This window comes from Biomphalaria glabrata, chromosome 6 (assembly GCF_947242115.1).
Source record: "Biomphalaria glabrata chromosome 6, xgBioGlab47.1, whole genome shotgun sequence".
NCBI classification, from domain to species: Eukaryota; Metazoa; Mollusca; class Gastropoda; family Planorbidae; genus Biomphalaria; species Biomphalaria glabrata.
In genome coordinates, this window is record NC_074716.1 from 15481036 (window position 1) to 15508984 (window position 27949).

The following is a 27949-nucleotide window of genomic DNA, read 5'->3' on the forward strand; positions in this document are numbered from 1 at the left end:
TTAACTAGAACTTTTGTTTATTACATTGTAATGAAACCTTGTTTAAATGTAATGCTCTTCTTAATTACATAGATATTGTTAGTAACAACTAGTTAATACATTTTCATTTTTTTCTGTCCACTATAATGTTAGAAATATTTGCTTCCATTCCCAGAAATGTCTACAGTTTCAACTGGAGCACACAGTATGGCAAGCCAAACAGAGAGTGTTAACAGCTTTTGCCAAAGTAAGCATTCACACTATACTTTCTTTTTTTTTTCTCCTAGTTCCTCCTTGTCACAAATTTAGTTTTGGATAAGCTGAGAATCTCCACTGGGATTTTGGTCAAGTAAACATGATTCTAAGCCAAACATGCATTGAATTTGGCAGATGGGAGCTGAATTTCAAGCAAGTTGTCATCACATTGCAATCTTTTTTTTTTGGTTAGAATTTCTCACCTGTTAAGCCTTCACATAGCTCATTGAAGTCTGTGTTGTGTTGTATCATTCATTGTACTGGTTGTAAATGGTACTTAAGGGATAATTTTAAAAATAATAATAGTTGATGTTAAAGAAACATTTTGACTTGAAATGGTTAAAACAATGACTCAATCTTTATTTTTTTCTACAAATAAAGCATGGTTTAATACAAATTATAAAGAATGTAGACCCCATTGTATTTTTTGGAATAAAAGTGTGAGACATTTAGTCCTACTTATAAAATTACCATGCATGGATTTTTTTCTGCTTTTTATTAAGATAATTAAATATAAAAGTTAAAAAAAAATGTTTCTAATTAACTATAGTTTGTAACCTAAAAATACAATAAGAAAAAAATTAATATTTAAAATATTTATTTCAATATAAATTACTTGAGCTAGATATTAATGTTTTATTTAGTAGTTTTGAATGGCAATGACTTTGAATCCAAAGATTAAGGATGAGTGCATTGTCTCACATGACTACACAAACCCAGTAGTGATCTGCACATTTTCCATCTTGTGCAGACAAAGTGGTTGTCTGCCTTGGGTCTATTTCAGTTTTCTATTCATCTTCTGTGCCTGTCTTCAACAAGAGCATTTTAATCTTAGCATAATAAATTAATAGTTATTTAGTCATTTATTATTTTTACAGATGAGTAAATGTGAGAAAAGAAATCCCTGTACAAGAAAATCTTTGCTAGTTTATTTTCTAAATGAGGATTTTCAGTTCAATTAAATTATGTAGAGTTTTGTACGTTTTGTTTTTTATTTCTATTTTAACATTTGATTTGGATTTATTTTTAGGATTTAAGTGATCCTCTCAATTATGGCATGTATCTTCCTCCATCCAATGGCAAGGCTGGCAAGTTTATGGAAGAGGAAAGACTTCTTAATGAGTATCCCATTCAAGGACCTATTGGATTTCTGGAGGTTAGATTTTTAAATGTCTAAATTATATATAGAGTTAAGAAAAAAAAAAGTTACATTGAGTGCAAAATTATTTTCTTTTTATTGATTCAGACATAATCAACACCTCAGAATTTTAACAATACTCATAATAATGTTTTTATTCATTTTTTAATCAGTTTAAGTATAAAAGAAGAGTCTATAAAATGATGCAAATCAATGAGAGAAAATTAAAACAGATCCATTCTAAAGTAAGTACATTTTTTCCTCAAACAATTGGATAGTTCCTTGATTTGATTGTTTAAAAAAAAAAAAATTTCAAATAATCAGAACTGTTAAAGTCAATTTTTTTTTTATTCACAGTCAAAACTAAAAGCATTTATGGAGGTTGTGCGTGCTGGCAATATTGAGAAAATTAACAAAATAACAATCAAAGGTCTGGATCCAAACTTTCATGACCCAGACAATGGAGGTAACCTGACCTTGTTCTTACAGATAGAATTGACACTCTTTTTGTTACTATTGAAACCAGAATATATGTTCACTAATACTAAATAATTTTGACAGATTAAAAATATATACACACTAAAAGATGGACTGTATGAGGATATGGTAACATGTATGTCACAATGTATATAACCAGAATAAAGGGAGCATGTGATAAACACCTAAGGAAAGAACAGGCCGGATTCAGAAAAGGGAGATCTTGTGCTGACCAAATAGCTACACTCAGGATAATTGTAGAACAATGTGTCGAATGGCAATCTCCTCTCTATGCAACTTTTGTTGACTTTGAAAAAGCTTTTGATAGTGTCGACAGAGAATCTATCTGGACTGTAATGAGACATTATGGGATCCCCAATAAAATAATAACCATAATCAAGAACCTTTATGATGGTTTCACCTGCCAAGTAACCCACTGTGGCAAGCTGTCAGAGGAATTTCCAGTCCTAACAGGAGTCAAACAGGGATGTCTTCTTTCACCACTCCTGTTCCTTCTAGTACTGGATTGGGTCACAAAAGAAGCCTACTCTAACGCAGGGAAAGGAATCCAATGGACTCTCACACAAAAGCTGGAAGATCTGGAATTCGCTGATGACATAGCCCTATTATCACACAGACTACAGGATATGCAAGAAAAGGTCACAGCTTTAAGCGAAGTAGGAAAAAGAGTAGGCCTCAAAATAAACCACCAAAAAACTAAAGTACTTAAAGTAAACAATAAACAAAGTGGAGACATAGTATTGGATTCTCAGACAATAGACCAAGTAGAAAATTTTATATACCTTGGGAGTGTAGTCAGTATATCAGGTGGAACAGATGAAGGCATAAAATGCCATATAAATCTAGCACGTCAGACATTTACACAGCTAAAACCAACCTGGAAATCTCCTTACATCTCAAACAAGACTAAACTAAGAATCTTTAACTCTAATGTCAAGGCTGTCCTACTGTATGGTTCTGAAACATGGAGAACAACTGAAGCCACAACAAAAAAAATACAGACCTTCATCAACAGATGCCTGAGAAATATCCTAAAAATACACTGGTATGACAAAGTAGAAAACACCAAACTGTGGGAGATGAGTGGACAGAAAAATATAGAAGTGCAGATCTTAGAGAGGAAGTGGAGATGGATTGGTCACACCCTTAGAAAAGATACCAGCAACAGAGCTAGGCAGGCCTTAGAGTGGAACCCCCAGGGAACAAGACACAGAGGAAGACCAAAAAGAACATGGCGACGCAGTGTACTTGAAGAAGCAGAGAAGACCGGGAAGAACTGGGACACCATCAAAAAGCTAGCAAGAGACCGTGGAGAGTGGCGTGTTTTTGTCGAGGCCCTATGTTCCATGAGGAACTCAAAGGAGTGATGATGATGATGATGATGTCACAATGTACATAACATAGTTTGAAACCTGGCTAAACTGTAATGTGAATGTCAAAATGTATATGATTTGAAACCTGGCTACACTGTGAATGTCAAAATGTACATAGTTTGAAACCTCTCAGAGAATGATCATCATACTCAATGCAGCCATCATTTTTTTCATAGTCCAATCAAATATCTGACATGAGATGCTAGGTATAAAAAAAAGTTGCTTGCTATTAAAATTTTTATTTTAAAGCTATTTTTTTTACTGAATATAAATATTACAAACACATGAACTTATTTGTATCTAGTAAATTGAATACAAACATTTTTAGTAATGCTGAGTTTATATCTTCTCTGTAGAGACTCCTCTGACTACAGCTGTGACTCTGGGCAAGTCTAAGTGTAGAGATGTACTCATTGCTCTTGTAAGTGGAGGCTCACATCTAGATTTCAGAAACAAGCAGGGACTGACAGCACTGCATCGTGCAGCTGTGGTTGGGAACTGTGAAGCTATAAGAGTAAGTTGTCAAAATGAAGCTATTTGTATTTCGAGAATATCTAAAAGAGATATTATACGAAAGTTTAAAAAAAAAATCTGAATTTAAAACTAATAAACTACACTAAAATATTTTATCATTGTCAAACTATGATAAAACAGTTAAGTAATTAACAGTTAGTTAAATGACTACCATGAACTTGATTTAAATTTGATTTAAAAAATCTATTAAATTAGAAACAATCTATTGTTGCTCAAGAATATTTCCTTTCTTAATTAAAACTCACTTTTTATGTAATATGCAACTGTGCATTTTATCAGTGTGTTGTTCAAATTATAACCAGATTGTAAAATTTAAAGTATGCCTATTGTATAATTAATTTTCTAAAAAAAAATGAATTAACACTTTAAAAAATTGTTATGCAGTAATATAACATTATATTACAAATTCCTTAGACAATGCTTGATCTTGGAGCCTCCCCTGATTGTAAAGATGGCAGAGACTTGACTCCTCTCTACTACAGTGTGTCTAATGATGATGCTGTCCAAGAATGTACACTTATGTTACTTCATGAGAGAGCTAGGGTTGGAATTTGTGATGAGCATGGCTGGTATGAGATACATCAGGTAAACAACTTTTGTGATGGGTGATTTCACTTGACATCTTTATCTGACATGTTAGTTCAGTAGAATCACTTTATCTACATTTTCTTTTACTTGAAGTAAGAGTAAGTACTTTGAAAGAAAAAAAGTATATTAGCAATATGAATAAATTATAATCATAAGAAATAAAGAAGGTCTTGAGAAAGAACTCATGCATCATAGCTCAGATTTTAGGTAAATAAAAAAAATTAATTGCTTTAAGCTATCATTTCATATCAATGCATAAACTTATAATAAGCTAACAATAGCGTTGTTTCTAATATTTTAGTTATTTTGTTACCATAAGAACTAAAAAACATTAAGATTTTTCATAAATTATTCAAATGAATAAATCACTTATGTTACAGGCATACAATAAGACAAGAAACATAGGGCATGTTCTTTTAAGACATAGTTTGAAAACTAGGCAGCTAAATAAATATTGATTTAAATTTAGATTTGCTACAATATCAATATACATATTGATACTTACATAAATTTGTACTATACTTCATACATTTATTTTCTATTTTCAGGCTTGCAAACATGGCAGAGTTCAACACCTCGAACATCTCTTGTTTTATGGGGCAGATATGGATGTCAGAAACTCTTGTGGCAATACTCCACTTCACATTTGTGCACTGAACAACCAAGAGGCCTGTGCCAGAGTCTTACTGTTCCGAGGGGCTGATCCTGCACTGGTAAACTATAGCAATCAGACAGCTGACCAGGTGGCAGCCATGGCAGGCAACACAACAATTGCAGATATGATTATTGCCCACAACCCAGAGGATGTTGGTCAGTCTCTGTCAAATTGAATCATTTTTACTTTGTATCTTTCTTTGCATCCCTTACAATCTATGTCATGGAAATGTTGTCAAACTGATAATTAGTCCATAACACAAGTGTCAAAATTCAATTTGCTGTGTTTGCTATGAACCTGAATGTGTGTTTGATAAAAACTAATACAAGAGAAGATGAAGGAATTCAAAATTATAACATAATGTATATGTTAATATGTATTCTGTATTTTTCACTCATCATGCATCCAGGTTTTAATTTCTTAGTGAAGCATAAAACATTTGATGACAATTGTTAGGTAGTCTATTACATTCAATACATTGCATTGGTCAGCCCTTACTCTCTGTCTAATGTAATGTTCCATGACAACACCAATCATTTAGCATGTGTCATTGGCAATCATTGGTCTCTGCTTATGATTTCTAACTGAGAGTTTCCCAGTGATGTTCAGCTAACTCATTTTAGATGTATAGGTCTCCAGTGCGCAGTAGGTCCTGTAGGTCTAGTTGCAACATAAATGATACAATTTTTTTTTTCTCAGGCACTTTTGTTAGAACATATGTCAATTATAATTTACCATTTTCTTTTTCCAATCTGGAATCATTCCAGAAAGAGCTAATTTAGCCCTGATACAACTTACAAAATAAATTTATTTCTGAGAATTCTGATCCTAAAATTCATAATGCAAAAATAAAATATTCCTTTTAGATCTAAGAAGTTTTGTGGCCACAAAAACATGATCTTTACATCAAAAGTCATATGTTTCTATGGCAGACAATTAATGAGGTTGTCATGTGACCAGCACAACAACCAAATGACTTTACTTTCCCAAACAAAATGTCAGATACCCTTTAGAATTGGCTGGACTTTCATCTATAGTCAAATCCCAGACTTCTTAATTTGGAAGCTAAGTGCTTAACACTTGTTTACCATGTCCCTTAATTTATAAGAAATATAATATAAAGTTTCAGATTTGTGTATCTTTTGGTTGTAAATTTAACTGGTGTGCTAGATTACTGCTAATATTTTAATACTTATTTTCAAACTTTTCTTTAATGTAGTCTAGTATACATTTTAGAAAACAATTTATATTTATAAGTCTCCATATTTTTTTTACCAAAAATTCTTAGTGCCATACAGAGAAATTCCTCAGTATAGTAACAGGCGCAAAGGTGGATCAATGACACCATCCCTGAGAGCTCTACTGAGGACTCGAAGTGACCCAAGAATAAATTTTGCTGGTCTGGAAGATATGAAATCTCCATCATCTTCCTCTTCACCTATTGGCTTGACCAGACGACAATATGGCGGTGGCAAAATGATAGACTCAGACTCTGCTTGTTCCATTAGTGTATCCAGCTCTAGCTCTGGTAAGATTTTAGTTTTTCATAGATGACATATTTTTTCTTGTTATTTTTCTTTTAGTATGTTTATTATTGTAGTTAAGCTTTCGTGAAAACTTGAAAATGTAAATAAGTAATTGACAAAATTGTTTGTGTGTTATATTGAGATAACTAGGTAATGGTTTGTTCAGATATAATTGATAGATTTTTTTCTTGCACCAAAATCTAACAATCTGTTTAATTTTTGCAATAAAAGCATTCTTTTTTTTTTTCATATTCAGGACTTAAATCACATGTAGATTTTTTTAGTTATAAAAAGTTAAGATTTAAATAGAAATATTACAAGATATTTTAAACTTTTGAGCTTGTATTATGTTGTGTCCTTTTTTTCTGGCAGCTTTGTTGTTTTTGGCATGACTTTTTATAGATTGTAATTCATTACAAAATATTTTGTAATTTAAAACTTTTCTTCTAAACCAACTCAAGGCTTAGGCCAGGTTAAAGAGACCAGGTTCTTGCTGTTACCAACAAATGGTCTTGAATTTGTGATGGAATCCATGGCCTCAAATTGCACTGGTAAAAAAACATGCATGGCCAAACTTTCTGAGAAGTTAAAAAATGCAGGGGAGACTATTGAAGGTTCAGATTCCCATTTTTGGCTTTACAACCTAAGCATGTTTTCCCCCTTAGATTATTTTTCTTTTCCAACTTCATTCCTTTACAATGCTCTAAATAACAAACCTAATTTTTACGTTCTGATATTGATCTTAAATGTGTTGATTGTATTGAACTGAAATATTTTAAAAATGTCTTCACAAACTGACTTTTTTTTTAGTGTTCCTTCCCCTACTATTGCCAATTACATTGTTATATTGCTATATGTGTCAGGAATTCATTTCATCTTGCATGCATAAGTGTCTTCATGTCTCTAAGATTGATCTTGCCAAAACGTATATAAGCTCACTTAAAATGATGAATGCCTATAGTTATTTTAAGCTGAATCCTTTTGACACATAATATTGTTATATTGCTATTTGTGTTATGAATTTATTACATACTGTAAGTTCTAATAATATCTTGCATGCACAAGTGTCTTTATTTCTCTAAGATTGATCTTGCCAAAACTTATATAAGCTCACTTAAAATGATGAATGCCTAGTTATTTTAAGGTGAATTCTTTTTCCACATAATCTAAAAAGTAGCAGTATGCTTTTAAACTATAACGAGGATCTTATAGTACCATCTGAAAATCTAAATTGTAGCCTAAGGTACTGTCAAATCAAACTATAACAACTTAATTTATGCAGACCAATAGAGATCACTACATTCAGGTTTGACTATGTCTGTAAAGTTGAATCTTTTCTGTGTCCATGATTTCTGTCAATCTAATTGGACTTAGTCTTTTTGTCATCAAAATGAAACAGAATATATATTTTTTTGTTAACCATTTAAACATCTTAGGAGATTGTTGTAATAGTTCGTTAAATTTATTAATTCATCAATATGTTTTTACTTAACATCTAAGTATTGATATAGTTTTAAGTTATAGATCAGACAAAATCTTAGGGAATATTATTATTACCAAATCAAGTTAGCATCATATTGCAGGCTTCAGACTAAAATCATAAGTCTGTTGACCATCATTTTCAGTTGAAAATTATAAAAATAAAGATAAGGACATTACATTTTGTTATTCATATATTTTGTATTTGTTTGTTTTTTAAAGAGCAGCAATAAATTCTTTACTTCACTTTTTGAAACATTGTAAGCTATTATAAAGAAATATTATTGATGATGTGATTACATTTTCTTGTATTATATGCATTATAATATAAGTTAATGTTATGTTACCTAATCAATGTTCTGTTTTTCAACGTGTATTTGTTTTCTATCATGAACTTGTTTTGACAGTAAACTTTTCATGAAGCTTTATTTTTCTTCTTTTCTTGTGATAGTGACTGGTGCTAATGACCAAGGAATGTATGATAGAAGATCAGCCTCTGGGTTTGAAGGATATTATCCCTCAGGAGGTCAGATGTCACTAAACATGCGTAGAGGTGAGTTTCATTGAAGTTTTTGAGACTTAATCAAATAATTTACTTTTTAAAAAGCTTATATCAACTCACTCTGGTAAAAAGGTTGTACATGTTATTTCTCAGACACACAATCTCGGATCAAGCTGAAATTTCGCACAAATAATTCTTTAACCTGACAACACAAGAATCAATTTTAAAAATGTATAGATAAGTTTAATTTTCCCAACTGGTCCAGATAAGTGATATGATCATATCACATTGAGAAAGCTAAAAGCATGAAATAGGGCTAAACAAAAACAATCGGTTAAAATATTATTAATCGCACAGATTTCTTATTACAAATTTAAGTACATGACTGATCTAAACTGATACAATTACACTTTGTATGAGTTTTTTTTTTTTTAAGTATTTTTTATGTTTTTCTTGTTTGTAATATTTTCTCAATAAATGTCTATCTCGACCTTAACTGTACTCATTTCACTGGTAGAGCCAAAAGAATATATGTCATGGTTTGGTTGGGGAAGCATTGGGTTTGAGATACACAAATGTATGATGGTTCAACAGAGTTCTATTTTGTCTTGTTTTGTTTTTTTATTTCTATGCATACATTTATAATCTAATGATGTTTTTTTCAAATAAAATTTAAGATTTCAAAAAACAATTCTTATGTTATGTCATTTCTTTTCAGCTGGTTCAATGGGAGATGTAAATTTAATCAAGGCAGATAATCAGCACCACACTTTGGCAACTCTTGTCACTGTTGAGAGGTAGGGTCATTTCCCCTTGTTTTCTAAACCTTTCTTGTCATTTCTTAGCTTATTGACATAATTAACTAATTAATCATAGGGAGTGGTAAGGCTAACCTAGACAGCTTATGTAACTTAAGAATGTCTGACTACAGCTGTAGACTTACTCTTCACCTATGACCTTTTTAAATAGATTTTAAAATATTTTTTTTACATAAAGGCACTAGAGTTGATTGGTTATTTTTCAAGTGTGTCTGTGTGTGTATTCTCAGCTATAGGCTAGAAGGTGTTTAACATAGGTCTGTCTATACTATAGATATATTTAAAAATATAGAAACATAGTCTTTGTATTATCTTATGAACCATTGAATTCTCTTTTAATCTATCTTGACCTTGTAATAAATCTCAGCATTGTCCTCCATGCATGTCAAAACTTTTGTTGTGCCCTTTCTATAAAAATTGGCTCCAGTGAAGCAGGGTCTTATTTCTATAAATGAATATTTAATTAGGGCGAATAAACTAATCCCACAGTGAATAAACTTTTTGTAAGGATAACATAATTTTTTCTTCTTTTTTGTTTTCTGTTATTCTCACATTTGCTTCCAGTTCCAACATCTATATTTGATTGCCAACTACATAATTTTAAGTGCTGCTACCTGCTAGCCTCATTCCAGTGACTCATAATTCACTCACAATAGTCCTATTGGCTATGTCACAAATCTTGTGTCTGTAATAATCTTTCTCAACATGCTTTAGAAATAAATTATGAGTAAATAAATGCCCATACCTAGACACCACATTTCTTCACTAGAAATTTTTTCCCTTTTTCTTACTTGAACCTATAGGTCAAACTACTAAAACTACACTAATCAGTTTCACTGGCACATGTACACAAATAGTTCTAACTTGTGTTTTGAAATAAACATTTTTAGTAAGATCAAAGCCTATTTAGGTCATTTTTTTTTTTTGTAAAGCTGCTCAACTTTATGTAAACATTTGTTTATTTGAAAACTTTTTGAAGTTCATTCTCACAGCCAATGCAAGACAGGTATATTATGGGGGGAAGGGGGTGAGTTTAGTGATAAATATTGTGTGTGTGGAAGGGGGGGGGCATGATTCATTCCAATACTTAAAGGCTGTTGTTTTTAGTTTTACTCTGATCTTAAAAAAAAAAAATAACTAAAAAAACTAACACTTTTATGTCGCCTCTCCTTGTAGTTTATTTTATAGCCACCATATTGTATTCCCCAGTTCTCTTTATACACTAACTCTTATATTTATTTCTCCAGTTCTCTTTATACATTAACTCTTCTACTTATTTCTTCAGTTCTCTTTATACACAAACTCTCATATTTTATTCTCTAGTTTTCTTTGTACTCTCTAAATCTGCCCTCACACACACTTTTTGAAGTGACTAAAACCTAAGTTGAACTAACACTGAACTGTCCAAAACACAATCCTACTGTCTCTGTTATTAGTTCCATTCAGCAGTTGGTATTTAAATTAGGTGTGTGAAATAAACAAAAACCTTTTGATTTGTTTCTATGTAGTCATTCATTATGTAAATTAAGGCATGATGGCATGAAATAAAAAAAAAAAGATTTGGTAAAGATTTTTTTGTTTTTAAACATTTCTTTCATGTTTCCACATACATTGCGTCTATTTTGTCAACATTGTGTCCTTTTGTATTGGAGAGGATATTTAAAAAAAAAACACTTTTTCAATGGAGTTGGCCTGTAAATTCTCTTGTAAGCAGATGATGAAGTTGTTGATGCTTGGTTAAAACCTGGTTGGCTAAATAGGCCTCTACTCTATGTTAGGGAGGGGAGAAAGGGTGCAAAAGTTCAAGCCTTATCAAATTTGACATTGAAGAAGATGTGACCCCTCATCCGGCCATCAGCCGTCACCTATATCACAGAGACCATGTAGGTAGCTGTTGGTAGATTGTAGTTTAACTCTCGTGTTCTCTACACACTGTGGTGTGCTGAGTCTCTGACATAGAGACGTGAAGTTGTCCAATGGTTTTATCAGGCCAACTTTTGCTGGAGGGTTAATAGTGGACTCTTTGCATCAGCCCTCCCCCCCCCCCCTTAGCACAGTAAACCTAGCAAAGTCTTTTTTGTTTCTCTTTGTATATGTAAGTAACAACGTGAACTCCTTTCAAAATACCAATAGAAGTGACCATTCAAATGTTCCTATTAGTAGGCCTAATAGTGTTCGTAATCTAATCTCAGAGATAAGGCCTATCTGCACCCCCACCCCCCTTTTACCGTTTGATCTTAGTAGACCATAGTTAAGTCCAGATCTCCTAAAACCCCAGTTCTAAAAACCTCCAGATTTCAAACTTCAATTAGTCGGGTTTAGATCCTCTTTCTCAACCACCTCATCTTGATTGTCTACTATAATCATGGCATGTTTTCACTTCTATAAATTATATAGATTTCCGTGAGACCTTTTTATAGTCCTAAGCAGAGGCTTACACTGACTCCTAAGTTGAAAATGGCATGTAGGCTTAGCTAATACCAAAGCAGGTTGTGGTTTGCATTACACTACAACCCGGAGTCCAATTACATCGCCTTCGTAAGATTTTGGCAATAGGACATAACATTCTTTCCCGAACAATTTTTTTAAGCTAAAAAAAATAACAAATAAAAGTATGACTACTGAAAAAGCTCCAAGTCTATCTCCATCCACACACTAAAATAAATTCAAATGTTTGCAGCGAACAAAGTCATTTCAACGTATCTATGATACATGGAAGAGGATTCTTTGAGTTCTGCTTGTTGCTATTTGGTTCACTAGCCATAAAGGCACTATATAGACATCCCCCCCCCAACTCCTGTGTCTGTCATGTCACTGGCCATAACGGCACTATACAGACATTCCCCTTCCTCCCCCACTTGTGTACTGTCTTTGTAGTGTGTCACATTCAACCCCCGCCCCCCTCCCCCGAAATGAAATCCCCCGTTGGGGGGGGGGTCGGAATTAAGTGACTGATTTTTTTGCTTTGATTTTGTTTATTTTAGGTGAGATTTTAATTCTAAACCATCACTTGCCTCAGCGTAGTCAAGGGGGGTTTGAGTTCAAAACCCCTATGGTTAAACCCCCCTCTTCTATAAAAAAAAATAAAAGGCACGACATTCGCCAAAATTCCAAGAGCATAGCTGAGAAAGATTTTGATTTGAAAACCCCCTCCGAATTATTTTTTTTACGATAAAACCCCCTCTTCAATATAGGACTAAAGCATACATCAGTCACCAAATTCTATGAGCGTAGACAAGAGGGGTATTGTGTTTAAAACCCCTCCAGCGGGGTTTAAAGCTAAAAACCACCTCTTCAAAATAAAAAAAAAAGCAAAGTACACACTCAAAGTTCTATGAGCGTAGCCAAAAGAAATTTTGAGTTTAAATCCCCCTCCTCCAGAAGGCTTTTAATTTAAAACCCCTTCAGGTGGTTTTGAGTTTACCCCCCCCCCTCCAGCGGGGTTTGAAGCTAAAAACCACCTCTTCAATATAAAAAAGCAAATTGTACACTCAAAATTCCATGAGTGTACCCAAAAGGGGGGGGGTGATTTTAAACCGCTTTCCTCCAGAGGGCTTTAAGTTTAAAAACCCCTCCAGATGATTTTGAGTTTAAAATCCCCCAACAGGTTGTTTTGAGGTTGAAAACCCCTCTCTTCGATATTATTCTAAAGCAAACTATAGTCACAAATTCTATGATCGTAGCTAAGTTGGTTTTGAATTTGTTAAAAAAAAACAAAAAACGAGATTTTTTAGTTTAAAACACCCCAGCAGATGATTTTGGCGATAAAACTTCGCTTTTCGATATAAACTCTAAAGCAAACTACAGTCACCTACTTCCAAGAGCGTAGCCAAGAGAGGTTACAAACTTCTTCCAGTCGTTGGTCTACATTAATAAATTGCAAGTGAGTAGTCATCTGCCGAAATTGAAAAAAAAGAGAGCTAGTGCTTCCCAGCCGTGAATGTTGATATCGCATTCCTTGAAGGAGCTCTTGAGAGCGCTTTCCTGCACACAACTCCCCGTACAGAAGTCGTTTGGGAAGACGATTGTCTGGCATGCGGACTACATGTCCCGCCCATCGAAGTTGGAACCTTTTTACTGTTCATGTTTGACAGCTTTAAGATTTAATTGTCTGGTATGTGGTCGGACCAACGCAACTTACGGATAATCCGAAATTGAAAAAAGACTAAATGTGGCTCAACAAAGATGGCTAAGACAGATTTTATGAGTCAGTTATAGAGATCGGGTCTCAATCAAGGAAATTCTATGCCGAACTGGGAGTCGACCCCTTAGTAAGGTTGTGACAGAGCATCGCATGAGGTTTGCGGGACATTTTCTCTGACAAAATGAACTACACATACCAAGAGTTGCGATGACATGGAGGTCATTACAAGGAAAGCGCAAACAGGGACATCGTAGTACAACTTGGCGCCACACTTTCATGGAGGACCTCAGAGCAGAGAACTCCAAGTAAGAAGAGGCTTCAGACATTGCCAGTGACAGATTTTGTGGAAACAGCTTGCCCCAATGCGCCGAACGACTGGAGAATCTAAGTCAGTAAGAATATCACATAAGGTTTTTAAATTAAAACTTTTTTAATAGCAGGATAATGCACTGTAGATACTTCAGAATATGCATTTTGTTGGCTTTCAATACCGGAAATAGTGCTTGGCGGCGGGGCTCCGCTCACATCGCTCCCCCAGACCCGCTTGCTGGCAAGGGAAGTCTACAATTTTCCCACTAACTCCAGGAAGAACCTATTCTAGGGTACAATAAACGTCTTCCTGAAGAATGAAGGGTCAGAATGTAATAAAGATTAATTATGTACACCCACATATACACGCACACACACACATTTTTTGCGCGAGAGGGGGGGGGGAATTCCGCCTAAAAAAAAATTCCTGGCTACTCCCATTAGTAGGTCAATATATAAGCAATATTGTCTTATTTACTGTGAAGTTGACTTGGTTTCTTATCTTCCGGTGACTATCGTGGCGTGTTGAGCTTGGCCCCGGGCCACTGAATTTTAAAAGAAAGTGAAATATAAAAATAAATATAAAACAACGTTGCTTATATTGATTGAAATTGCACATAAATTATGTTGGATATCAATCATGTCATTAATTTTAATGACTCAAACTGTAACCATATAGGCTACCTTGCAATATTATATAGCCTAGGTTTGGTGTAAAAAAAAACAAACTTTTGTTTTATCAGTGGACCTTGACCTTTTCGGGTGCGATCAGAGAGCACTTATAAAATTAAGTCAGTTTAAGTATTTTGTCATCGTATTGGTAATTTTGATTGACCTTTATTTTGAATGAAACTTGTTGAGATAGTTACGCTGATAAATGTACTCAATTGCTAAAGTTACTCTCCTGGTCTTCTATATTAGCCTACATCGCGACAAGACTCCCATTCGCGCATTGATACAAGCAAGATTTAAAAAAAAAAAAAAGTGCTGAGTCGGAATTCGAACTCGAGCCTCCATGATGGAAAGTTGTTTTGACAAGAGTTCATAGACATACATGTCTATGCAAAAGCTAGTCAAATACCAACAAAATAGGTTTAATAGTCTATTGTTAGATTACATTTAAAAAAAAACTCATTCACTACACTATTTCAGAAAGCTGCCTGGAGGTGCGGTTTGCGCTCTGGTCTGTCGTTTGGATTTATCGATGGTCCCTGGTTCAAACCCTGCCCGCTCCCATCCCCCGTCGTCCTACGGGAGGTTTGGACTAGGAACTAAACTATCTTCAACTCTGAAGGAACATCCGAAACATGTAAAACATTTTACTAACAAAAAACAAACATGGTGATTATTGTCATGGGTCGAAAACCAAAGACTTGGCAGAATTGATAAGTCATTGGTTAACAATATTAACATGCATGACTAGATGCATGACGCATAGGACGTAATCGTCTTTTTTTAAGTAACGTCTGTATTTCATAAGATAAGAATAATAGTCTTTACACATAGCTGGTCTTGATGAAAACAAAGCCAAACCTAATCAATGATTGTTATTATTAATATTATTATAACCACGCTAATATAAAAATCCAAACTAATTAACAAAATGTTGAGGATATACTCGCAACAAGCATCGGCTTTGCTGTATTGAGGCCTGTGCAAATGGTCAACGGATGCCCCATATCATTGGAGTCCCACCGTTGCAGTTCATAGGTTGAAGAGTGTCTCTGAGCGAGGTCAGTAAAGTTGTGAGGCCCCTCGAGACCCTCTGCGGTCGTACACCCTAAATCAGAGCATGCGTGTACAATTCACACAAAATAAGTGTGTCACTAGAAAGTCTAGATCTATATACACTCATTTATATGCCTGTCTACAATATAAAACATGTATGGTCTTGACGCCATTTTCTTGGAAGAGACTCCATTCCTCTCTAAAGGTTAACTACTTGCGGTTCTCTTGTCACCTGCGGCACCCCTTTCTATTTGACCATTCTTCGCATTGTGTCCCTATGACTATTATAAACCCACGAGTTTGGCTCAAGTATAGTGGGCCGTAATATTTGCTAGAAAAGTGAAGTCTGTCAACAAACTCCTTCCCTCCCCACCGCATTGTGTTGACTCGAAGCCTGTCTCGTCCAATCCTTAGTTAGGGGATGCTGCTAGATAAATACAGGCATGAGACTCGAATCTAGGCTAAACCATGATAGTGGGGGCACTGACTTGTTCAAAAACACACCTACCTACACTTTTAAACTGGCGTCCCAAGACTATTGACTAAAGATAATACTAAGATTCGTTGGACCCATATACCACATTGTGACTTGTATGACGATGCTCGAAGTTGGCTGGATGGCACGTGACATAGGTGGATGGCACGTGACCTATTTCAAGCTCGGTGACGGTGATGGTGTAATCGAATTTTTAATAGCGCTTTTAGATTTTGAGATCTGAACGTGATAGGCTGACAGACGTACAGCACAAAAACTATTGCGGAGGGGGGGGGGCAATAAAAAAATGAATGCGAGGTCCACATTGACATTCTTGAGGTCCACATTGACATTCTTAACAACAACAGAATTACAATTACCTATTGGCATACACCTCATGTATGACTATTGTTTGTCTAGCTTGTCTGGTGAGTTTGTGTCAACAGGTCTAGAGATGTAGGCTGTTTTGAATACAGAATTACACATGGAGACATAGACCTGGAATTAGTGGGATAGATAGACGGACAGAAAGGCGTCCCAACTTTAATGTCCCTGATTGGAAAAATAAAGGGATAAGAATTGGTTTGTACATGTCTATGTTTTATAGTGTACGTGTGGAATAGCCCTGCATGGTTAATATGCATGACACGTAGGACGTAATAATCTTCTTTTTTGAAGTAACGTCTGTATTTTATAAGATAAGATAAGATGGGAAGTTGTCTTTTTTGATGAGTGTCTTACATTCATTGTAAAGGATTCATTCTTTACAGTTGGGGAAGTTATAAAGTCATTCCTCTTGGCCTAGTCGCTACCAGTATACGCCTTTGGATTGAATGACATTAGTTCTCACTTACATGTGAGAGCTTGCTTTATAGCTTGGCATTATGCAAATGTACATGTCAACTTGTAGGAACTGAGGTTACAGGTAACGGTAGCCCTGCCTTCCGGGGCGGTAATTGATAGGAAGTAGACCTAGGCTAGAAAATGGAATGTACAAGGGACATCCATTATGTCTCTTCTGTTTTAGAGATTTGTAAAGAATTATTTACAGTTAACATCATTTGAAAACCATGCTCTACAAGAAAGTTATCAATTTAGGGTAGAGTTCCAATGATCATTTAAAAAAAAATGAAGAATATTTTCTTCACGAGAGAACAATTTCTTTTACTATTGAATATCTTCTAGCCTATTAAAAGTATTGGAGTGCTGTGGATAAGTGGTTGGCTTCCGAACCTAAGGTCCAGGGTTCGAGAAATGGTGAAGACTGGGATTTTGAATTTCGGAATTTTTAGGACGCTTTGAGTCCACCCAACTCTATTGGGTACATGACTTTAGTTGGGTAAAGTAAAGATGGTTGGTCGTTGTGATGGCCACATGACACCCTCGTTAACCGTTGGCCAAAGAAACAGATGACCTTCACATCCTCTGCCCTATAGATTGCAAGGTCGGAAAAGGCAAACGTTACTATTAAAAGTACGACCTACACTGAAACAATGAGAAGAGAGTTCTACAAGTGGCTTGCTTTGGAAGGGAGGGGAGGGGGGAAATATATTGACGGGAGTGGATTTTCTAAGAATAGAACGAGCTCTTCTGCCACTGAATGTATATTTTGATGACATCTTTGTCGTTTTAATAAAGAGTTCCGCTCTAGCCAGTCTACAGTGTAGCAATAATGACAAGAACACGCAGTAGGTTCATTAGGCTTATAGCTTCGTTCGATCCTGCGTCTTATTTATTTTTTTGGGAGGGAGAGTCAGCCATTATATGCCCCGGTGTTTCATCTGTGTTATGATTGACATGAAGAAAGAAGCACTAAGAAGAAATACATATGTTTGTGGGCTAGCAACACTTGACATGAAGAAAGAAGCACTAAGAAGAAATAAATATGTTTGTGGGCTAGCAACACTTGACATGAAGAAAGAAGCACTAAGAAGAAATACATATGTTTGTGGGCTAGCAACACAAGCACTAAGAAGAAATAAATATGTTTGTGGGCTAGCAACACTTGACATGAAGAAAGAAGCACTAAGAAGAAATACATATGTTTGTGGGCTAGCAACACGTTCTGTTGATGACAAGTGTACATGCCATGTCGTATTAGTAGAAATAAACAATTACGTAACTTCTTGTTTAGCTTGCGGGACCCTGAACTTGTTTTTTTTTTTTAAATATGTTTTGTTTTTCTTAGGAAACTTTAGATACATAGACATGACAATAGCCTAACATAGCCTTCACATCCTTTATCCCAAGTGAGTTTTGAAACATGTTTACAAAATACTATTCTGAATGCATGTTTGCTAAAACAACTATCAATATTTTTTTAAATTCCTATTCCACTTACGAGACATTTGTGTAGCTATATTTTAACTTCAAATATTCTTTTTTATTTCATGTGTTCTCTCTATTTGAAATAATTTCATTTGGGGATTTAAAAACAAAGTCGGAATTACAGTACAGCACATTGCCGAAAACAGACAGCCCCCCACCCCCTCCCAAATAAATACATAACTCATTCAACGTTTGACATCCTCCTTAACCGAAAAAAAAAAGTAAACATCGAATTTGACAGCTATTTAAACATTGCCCTCCTTATTGTTAGATCTACTTTCTTGCCAATTGAATTAGAAACTATCAAATCGGAAATAGCAATATATTTCAAACCCTTTCCCCTTCACAATATAGGCCGAATGTAACAGCCCTAGCAACCAATCTATCAGTTTGTCTACTGACAACTGTTTGAGGTCATTTCTTTTTTTTTTTTTGTTGTTTTATTTATCGGCCCACGGACCATTAGCTACCTTTCCAAACACATGAGATTAACAATGACCCCGAATCTGAGTTAAATAAATATCACTGTTCTCGATTGTTTGTCCGGCATTTTACCACCCCCACCCACCCATCCACCCTTGAAATCGTGCAATAATCGATCGAAAGATGCGCTAATTGTCCAATAGGATTCCCTGATGAAATGCGCGTGCAAAGGAGGAGACGCAAAACCACACGCGCTGTGAGTTGTAGTTGATACCGATATAAAACTGTTGTTGATGATGCGATTGATGGTCTGGGACATATGTGAAAACAGAGTAATGATTTATTGATAAGGCGAAATGTGGCCTTACAGCTGTTACCCCAGTTCTGTCGATCTGTCCAGGCATGCAGTTAATATGTTGGATGGAAAAGAACCAGTAGTCTGGTCTGTGAAGTTATTACATCTTGTTTTGTTTTTTTCATCTGTATAACTTATATTCTGCTCTTTGGGATGGATCTGTTAATATTACTTGTTATTCGACTTTTTGTGAAAGATTTTCTACTGTAACATGTTATTCTCCTCTTTGGAATGGATCTGTTAATATTACTTGTTACTCGATTTTTTGTGAAAGATTTTCTATTGTAACATGTTATTCTCATCTTGGCGTGGACCTGTTATCTCTTCACTTGCTATTATCATCCTATGAGAAAAAAAAACGCTGTAAGATGCTATAATGCAACTCAGCGTTTATTGCTTAAAATCTAAGAACACGAAGTCATATATGGAACACAGTACATGTGTTGACAAAGTGTGTTGTTTTGCTTCTTACAGACATAGCCTTGTAACCCAAGTGTGTTATGTTGATTTGGATAATAAAACTAGAAACTGCATTCCTAACACTAAGACACGTAGAGCATTGTTTGTTAGGTCATTAAATTCCGTGTCGACATAAAGTGAGACTCGTAGAACGGCACAGAAATAATTCAGCTAGTGCTAACAGGTCAGAACATATCGCTGACATCGCATAGATTCCATTCCATCAAACTGATGTATTACATCTATATTATGCAGTGATGGCCAGTGTGCTCAAATCCTCCTGATTCATTCTACTTTGATCTTTGGATCAGACTAACAGTAATTCAGTTTTGACTCATCTGGGTTTTTCTTTTTCTTTAAATCCTAATCCTGAGTTACGACATACGATCTGTGCTTGTTTTTTTTTTTTTGTTTTTTTTACTGGGAATGTTGAAATAGCTAACAAAAAGATAATCCTCTTGTGATGTCTCAGCCTGAGGCGTGGCTTATTAGAATGCACTTTTTTATACGCCTAATAGAGAATCAATAAGTTAATAAAAATTTCGTCGGGGCTACGCCTCTGACATCATGAACATCAAGCCTAAAAATATTATAAGGAGGAATTCTTCACTTAATGTGAAGGGAGTCAGAAAAGTCTCTGCCAGTCGTATCGACCCGGATCAAGGCCGATTCCGTTTTCTGACGAATGACTCCCAAAGCGATCCCAACTATGTTCCTAGATCGCAGGAGAATACGTTTGAGGAATCGGATCAAGAAGTTCAACGTGACATTGGAACAGAGGGTCACTTTGACCCTGGGGAAAGAGCGATTGATGCAGTGTTGGCCCAAGTCAGCTTATCAACGACTGATGAAGCAGCTTATTCCCCTCGCCGCTCCAGAGCTGATGACGATCGTGCCTTGACCAATAGGGCGCCAATGAGATCTAAGAGTGTGGCTGTCTCTAAGCACAAGCCTGTCCTAGTCCGAACTAACAATCTGAACACGAGTCTTTTAGAGTACCAGATGCTGGACCGCCATTTTGGGTCTGATGGAATTTTAGACTTGACCGCAAGCCAGAGAGAAACTTCCAGTCGTGAGTTTGATAGAATCAGAGAGTGGCTAATCAAAAATGATTTTACGCAAGATTCAACTCCAGATGCTAAAAATGGGTTCGGTGGTAAGAAAAAGCAAAAATATAGGGCACCACCACCACCACCGCCTCCTCCACTGCCACCCACCCTATTAGATGTTTCCAAAGGTCAGCGGGCTCAGAGCCGCCTCATACCTTCTGCAAGTAAAAAGAATACACTTCTGCAGGAACTGCGTGATAAAATCGAAAGTAGAAATACAACTCAAGAACCCGGGGAAGATGTTGACCAACAGATAGAGACAAATTTAACGTTGGATACTGTGACCGTACCTGAACCACCTCCGCGACGTTCTTCTCTTCCAACACATTACCAATCGATTCCACCTGTACAACAATCGCCCCCACCCGTATCTCTAGTCAGGCCTTCACCACCACCCCCACCCCCACCTGCTAGTTTATCTCTACCTATATGTGCCATTGTTTTACCTTCGCTCCAACAACAAGCCTCTTCATGTTTGTCTCCTATGAAATCTACTCCACCCCCTCCAGTACCCCCTCCGCTGCCACCCACCAAAAATTCGGGTGTACGGGAAAGCAAACACCCTGTTAAAATATATCGCCAAGATGGCAAGAGTATACCACCGCCCCCTGCCTTTGATATAGTGTCTGAGCTGCAGTTGGTATTTAAGGGTCAATCCGTTGGCCAGCGTCGCGTCCCAGGGCCGACGCCCTTAGCGCACGATGATTCATGTGTGTTGCGAGTCCAGGGTCGTCTACCCGTGTTAAGCGAGCCGTCTGGGAGACAGGTGTCTGAGTCATCTTTCACAGGATACCCGAGACATTCCAATGTGCGACCAGGTGCAGACGTCATTGAAAACAGTAGTGAGATCAAACTAGTCTCTGGATTAGAATGTGATCAGTCGCCCCGAATACCAGGATACGCCACTGAATCTCACACAGGTGAAGGGAATGGAGAGGTAGCCCACGGCGAGCACTGTAGTAGTCCCACACGGGAGCATGTCCACCAAGAATTAACGACCCGACGTGTCCACTGGGAACAAGAAGTCAAAACAAAGTGTGAGAGGTCTCAGACAGAGTTTTGCCCCGTTGAGGACATTTCTCCACTACACGACAGATGCGGCAACACGCCAAAACTTTCTGAATCACCTGTGACTGAAAGGTCATCGTCTTCCCTTTGTGACCTATACGGGGACCAGTCTGCTCATAAAAAACCGGATAATAGTCAATCCGCAATCGAAACTTGGACAGAAAAATCGTTTTCTCATACAAATCTAAACCCAGACAGGTCAAATGTTCTCAATTCAAGGGCCTTGTCTGAAAACGGGCAAGATAGCAGTCCGAACGTATCAAGTAACACTGATCCAAATGTAAGCAAAGGGGAAGGGGGGCAGGACACTGAGTCACCTGTGGAATTAGCCAAGCGAAGCGTGTACAAAGGCCATCAACCACCATTCTTACATCAAGAGGAGCTAATTACTAGATTCACGCTCTCTGAGAATGGCCACGGCAGTGAAGTGAGACGAGGCAGTAAGGCGGACCTAGCCCAAGGAGAAGCGCGGAGTGGAGCGGACACACAATACAGGCGCAACACAGAGGTTAGCGCTGTGCTGAGCGGTAGCAGGCGCAGTGGTGGAGGACAGCGTAACACAGCGGCCCATTATGATAGCGAGGTGACAAGGAATAATGGTATTGTCAACAACTGTTTAGGGACTGTGATTGATTCCAACTTGTCGGATTGTGGTCCGAAATATGTAACAAAACTCAAGGCGGATAATATTTCTATCAGTTCTAAGTGTACAAACGGTCAGTATAAACACATAATATCTTCTAGTGATTTAAGTGATAGCTACGGTCAGGTCAACAGTGACCAAAGTAAAGTTTTGAGACGCAGGTCTCGCAGCGTTGAGTTTGATATTAACTCACCGGTCGATTGGGACACAGCATCATTATACTCGTATGCATCAGACGAGAGCCATAACAATACACAGTTTGACCATTTGACTCATTGTGAAGACCAAATATTTAATAGATTTGCTACTGTTTCAGCTTGTGGTCGCGCTGACCGCACTCTTACTGGTAGTCTTCATAATATAGCATACTCTTCTCGTCGTGGTAATGGTCATTTGATCTCTGACCCAACCTTTTCGTTGTCGGAAGCGGGTCAAAGAGAGAGTAAAAAGAAACCTTCTTTTAACCTTGTAGCCAGATTTTTTTCGTTCAAGCGTAAACCAGAGCGACCATTACGTTACCAGGTTGAATATTCTGATGATCAGAATGGCACGAAATCATCGGAATCTGCCGAAAGTCACTCCAACGTCGAATATTTTACATTCTCTTCCGAGCACTTTATAGTGGACAGTAAAGGTCAGGTTGACTCCACTGGTGAGAGCACCATGCTCAGTAGCCACAACCACGACCACGAAAGGCTGCCGCCCTCGGCCGCCACAGCGTCGTCCAGCTCCCTGCTGCGCTCTCGTTCTCTCTTCTCCAGCACCCCTTCACTCTTCTCTAAGAGCTCCCAGGATGAGAAAATGTGGAAGAAGGAATTGAAGAGAGAGAAAGAGGAGAGAAAGAAAATGGAGGAAGAGAGGAAGAGGCTGGAGAAAGAGGAAAAGAAACGACTAAAGCTGATGAAGAAGTCGGCCACCGTCTCCGGGAAGAGTTTATCCAAGGATAAGAACAACTACTACGCCAGGCCGGTACAGAGCCTGTACGCTCAACCCCAGCTTCGGATGACGGCGGTGCCAATTGACTACCAGGACGACCCTCGTCTACCTCCGCCCCAGCAGCCCCCTCCCCCTCCTCCGGAGCAGTATGCCACTGCTAGACAGGCCTACATGAGAGATGGATATAGTGTGTATAGCAGGGCCCCCCACGAGCAGACCCGCGTGGAACAATTGTACGGCACCACCCCAAGGCACTCCGCCTCTTTGTATAACACTTCACACTATGCAGCACCTTTTGGATTAGTTGAAGCGAGGTGAGTAGCCATAAATAAACTATAAACATACCAGCGTTGTGTCCACTTTCCTGACCACCCCATCCCATTGTTGTTGTTTTTAATGGACTTTTATTTCATATACAAGAATGGGGTCTTTTTACGGGCATGGCTACACGAATAACTTGTATATAAATCTGTCATATAATAGATGCGTATTTTTGCTTTTGTGGTCTTCGTAGTAGATCCAGTTCTAATATTCTGGGCCGTTCTACGCATTACTTTATTCGACCAGTCGAGTAATGGCGATAGATAGACTAGATAATGTGATCTTATGGCTTGTCTCAGCGTGTGTATGTGTGTGTGTGTGTAGAGGGATGAGGCAGGCGGAAAGATTGACATATTTTCTTCATGGGCCAACTTCAGCCCCTAAGGATATTGTTGAAAGTGTCCTGGCGACTTGGTATGCAGGCACACACCCATTAGTCCTCCCGCCCCCTCCCCTCCTCTCTAATTGCCATCTGACAGTATCAAGAATGAAACCTCCTTGTGTGTGCATAGTTCATCAGTTAATTAAGTCACATGTGTTGTATATATCATTGTCACGTGACCTGTGTTAACAGCGCTGTTACACAGATTCGTTACATGTTAGACGCGTGTCGAATTCCAAGTTTCTTCCTCCGAGAAAGTGACATACAACTTCCTGTACAAAAGACCATTGTTGTTGTTTTCAGGCTTTCAACAAAAAGACTTATTTGGGTATAACCCACAGGGAAATGTTTTAGACAATTTTATGACACAGGCTTTTGTTCTAAATATAAAGAGCTCTTTTTTTTCCCTTTGGTGAAAGACGTTTTAAAACGTTTACCACTTGTGGTATATTATATGTTGAATCGCGTTTAATTAAAAAGACCATTTTAATTTATTTTATATAGGCCTTAGAATTACTTCAGGAGTCGGAAATGACTTTTTATTTCTACCTAATTGTGGCCCCTCTACAAGGGAACTTTGTTTGGGCTAATTACTGCATTGCCTCCAGCCTGCGCAGAGTACTTTTAAAGTGATAATTAATTAAGTAATTTTAAGCTAAATCTGAGTTGATTACAAAGCGTATCTCAACGTGCTCTGTCTGCTATAAATTGTGTACCTGCTATTTCTCCCACTTCCCATTCTCGGATCAAGCTGAAACTTTGCACAAGTATTCATTGCCCCTAACAAAACATGAATCAATCGAAAAATTGACCAATAATATTATTATTTACTTGTAACTAATTAATTTAACTTTTAGTAAAAACAACAAAAAACTAAGCAGCATAAGGGAGAGTAAGATTTCTTATATAAAGGGAGATAAGCCATGTGTAGAGGATTGGACAATAAGAATTGAAAGATAGTGTAAAATAAAATAACTTAAGGTTAGTGTAAATATTATATCGATGACTGCATGTAATATTTTATCCAAGATTGTATTATATTAATCAATATGGAAAAACTTTTATAGGATTTCTTAATTAACGTCGTCTGAATTTTCACAAATGATTCTTTTTCTACAAAAATACACAGACTTGCGTAATATTCAGGAGTCTATGAAAATGAAAAGCAGTTGCATAGCAATAACAATGTAAAATTAATAAATATAACAGGCGTTTAGCAGTCTTCCTTGTATAGCCTTGTGTTAGAAAAAAGCATTTTATTTAGCCCTGATGTAGAGATTTCGAGTCTAACAATTTCAAATGCGGCATCTATTGTACCTTCTCGGCAAATATTTTCTTATAGTCATTGTTTCTTTCACATTTTACGGAACAATATCTGGTGTTTAATATCTAAAACGTTTTTCGATTCTGGAAAAGGTGATGCTTCACCGCCATGTCCGTGACCTTCGTGACCCCCATCTCCGTTAACTCGCCTTTGAGGTCACTGCCTTGGGCTTCCAAAATTGTATTTGGCATAGGCCGCCATAGGCTATCCTTTTCCCATTGTTCACTCATTATTTAAGATTTCCAGATTTGACATTGTAAACTCTTGGAATTGCTTCTCAACTTGTACGAAATGTTTCCCGCCAGTGTTAACCAAATTAGAAGGTAAGGCGCCTCCATAGACATAGTGGATCTCATTCTTCTCAATTCTAAGTCATCTTTATAAGCAATACTACCAAGCCGATATATTGTCTTGAAGATAATTGGGTTACACAATAAACACTTCTCAGAACATCACATGGTGTGTTTAATGTATTCGTACTGTGATTAATTAGAAATGTAACGAGAGGGTCTTGTTACCAATGATGCTTTAAGATCCTCACATTTGGCATTCGCCGTGATCAGACTAAAATAATGCTCCACACGCTTTCTGCACTGGGGTGCAGAGTACGTTTCTATAAATAACTTGAAGGCTTTTGTTGTGACTATTTTATTTACGATTTCACTTGTACCAGGCACACCTAATGTTAGGTTCCCAGTCAAGTTCAATCCTTTGTATTGATTTAGGGGCGAACAATATACAACATTTCTGGCTCGGTCTCGGTTTGAGGTCTACATAGTTGTTCTCTTGACCTCACTGGGGAACAAAAACTTGTTTCAATTATCAGACATTTAGATCTTTCCCCTGTAGTTATCAATGTATTGTTAAAACTTGACCAATCATCTAGCCTTGCAGTGTGACACACTGCGTCATTTTACCTGACGCACTTACTTATACACGTATGTGTAGCCATACACACACACACACACACACACACATAGGTCAGGCAGCTAGTGAGACCATAAAGTTGCCGTGACGCACTACTGGGTGTTGACAAAACGTTTCAATAATCTTTCTCTGTCGGCCACAAGGGCGACAAGAAAGAATGTCCACTTGGTCGCGTTCAAAGAGAGATAAGTCACATAATGCCAAACCAGGTTGTTGTTTTTATGCCAACTTTTTAAAGGACACACATAGAGCGTGTCTGTTGTTCTAGATATTGCCTACTGGCATTACAATTTAGCATTGAAGGAGTTAATCACGTGAGCTGAATTTTTGTTCCCATCCTAGTCAATGACGTGTTTGTCTTTTCAAGTTGTATCTTCAAATACATTTATCTAACAAAGCATACTTGCCACCATGACATCATCCTATGACTTTAGGCCTATATATAACAGCACACTATCAGTTCACTTTATCAACAGTAGCTTATCATTTTTATATTGGGCGTAATTGCCTGTCTCATTTCAAAGGCTATACACCTCGGTCCATTGTAATGTCAACACAACCGGGACATGGAAGAATATACATACACAGGCGTTGATTATTGCAAAAGATGATCATGTTGAGTTTCAGGTGCTTACCTCTTTTTCTTCTGTCAATCTACCAGAAAATAATCGAATCGAGTGTTACTAACAATGGGAGGGAGAGGTACACGTTTTAACTGTGTGTGTGTATAGATCGACTAGTCAAGTTCAAAGATAATAATTGGTGGGTGCAGTTTCCTACTATATTCTGTTGATTGTGTGGCCACTGGGTAACAATATATAACTGTATAGTAAACACGTATACCCGTGCTGCAAATGTGTGTTTCAACGTGTTGGCCTTATCACCGGTGTGTGTGTGTTTGACGTGTTGCTTTGTGCAGGCACGATATATAAAGATAGATAGGGCTTTTTTTGTGAGTGTATGCATACATATATATATGTATATGGCCTTTTTACGTATCGATCTTTTCCCTTTGCAATTTCTTGAATGATTACACTTAGTTAAAAAAAATAGTTTTTTCTTAATCTTCTAACTCATTGTTATTGGTTATGGCATGTCCATTGGTTCTAAATCTATTGCATTAAATTTCTTGACCACGTGCAGCCTACAAACCATAATTTCTTTAGCTGTAAATGTATGAATGCCTAAAACACATCTATCCTTTATAATGAATGGTAAATAACGTAGGCTGTAGACGTAGACTATACATGGAGTTCATAACCTAAAGCCTAAATCAAATACTGTGTTCGAGTCGGCCTACTGTTAGCAGACAGCTTCAATAGGAAGACAAGAAGAGGTTACAAAGTATTACAAAGGATGTCGAAAACTATCAAACAAAAGGACAAAGTAACATTTGAAAGCGAGGCTTCGAATTTAATAATAAAACCTTCCCCTTCAACGACACTATAGTAAGTAGTATATTTCTCAGACCAACTTTTCGCTGTAGTTTCGTACAAAGGTACACGTAGGCCTACTTGCGACATCTTATGCACATGTTCTTTAGATTGTAGATCTATTTAGTGACTATTAGTGAGTAAAATGACTCTCTGGGTCTATGGGGATTTCATTTATGCCTTTTGACACTCTTTCAACGTTAACGTTATGCCCGGGAATGCAAACAAACAAACAAAAAA

The 27949-nt window shown here is 36.9% G+C and overlaps 1 protein-coding gene across 3 annotated transcripts in view; it reads left to right on the plus strand.

The window, feature by feature from the left end:
• The window catches only part of LOC106057613 (SH3 and multiple ankyrin repeat domains protein 1-like), a 71966-nt gene that overhangs the window by 26413 nt on the left and 17604 nt on the right, over positions 1-27949 (plus strand). The window contains exons 3-13 of one of the 3 annotated variants that reach the window (XM_013214884.2): positions 155-226; positions 1265-1390; positions 1546-1617; positions 1730-1838; positions 3600-3757; positions 4192-4362; positions 4914-5175; positions 6309-6548; positions 7008-7097; positions 8477-8578; positions 9246-9324. In XM_013214884.2, coding sequence (XP_013070338.1) covers positions 155-226; positions 1265-1390; positions 1546-1617; positions 1730-1838; positions 3600-3757; positions 4192-4362; positions 4914-5175; positions 6309-6548; positions 7008-7097; positions 8477-8578; positions 9246-9324 — 1481 coding nt within the window. Of the gene's footprint in view, positions 1-154; positions 227-1264; positions 1391-1545; positions 1618-1729; positions 1839-3599; positions 3758-4191; positions 4363-4913; positions 5176-6308; positions 6549-7007; positions 7098-8476; positions 8579-9245; positions 9325-19964; positions 23637-27949 lie in introns of those variants that run through there. The other 2 variants (XM_013214885.2, XM_013214883.2) reach the window with 2 other exon arrangements.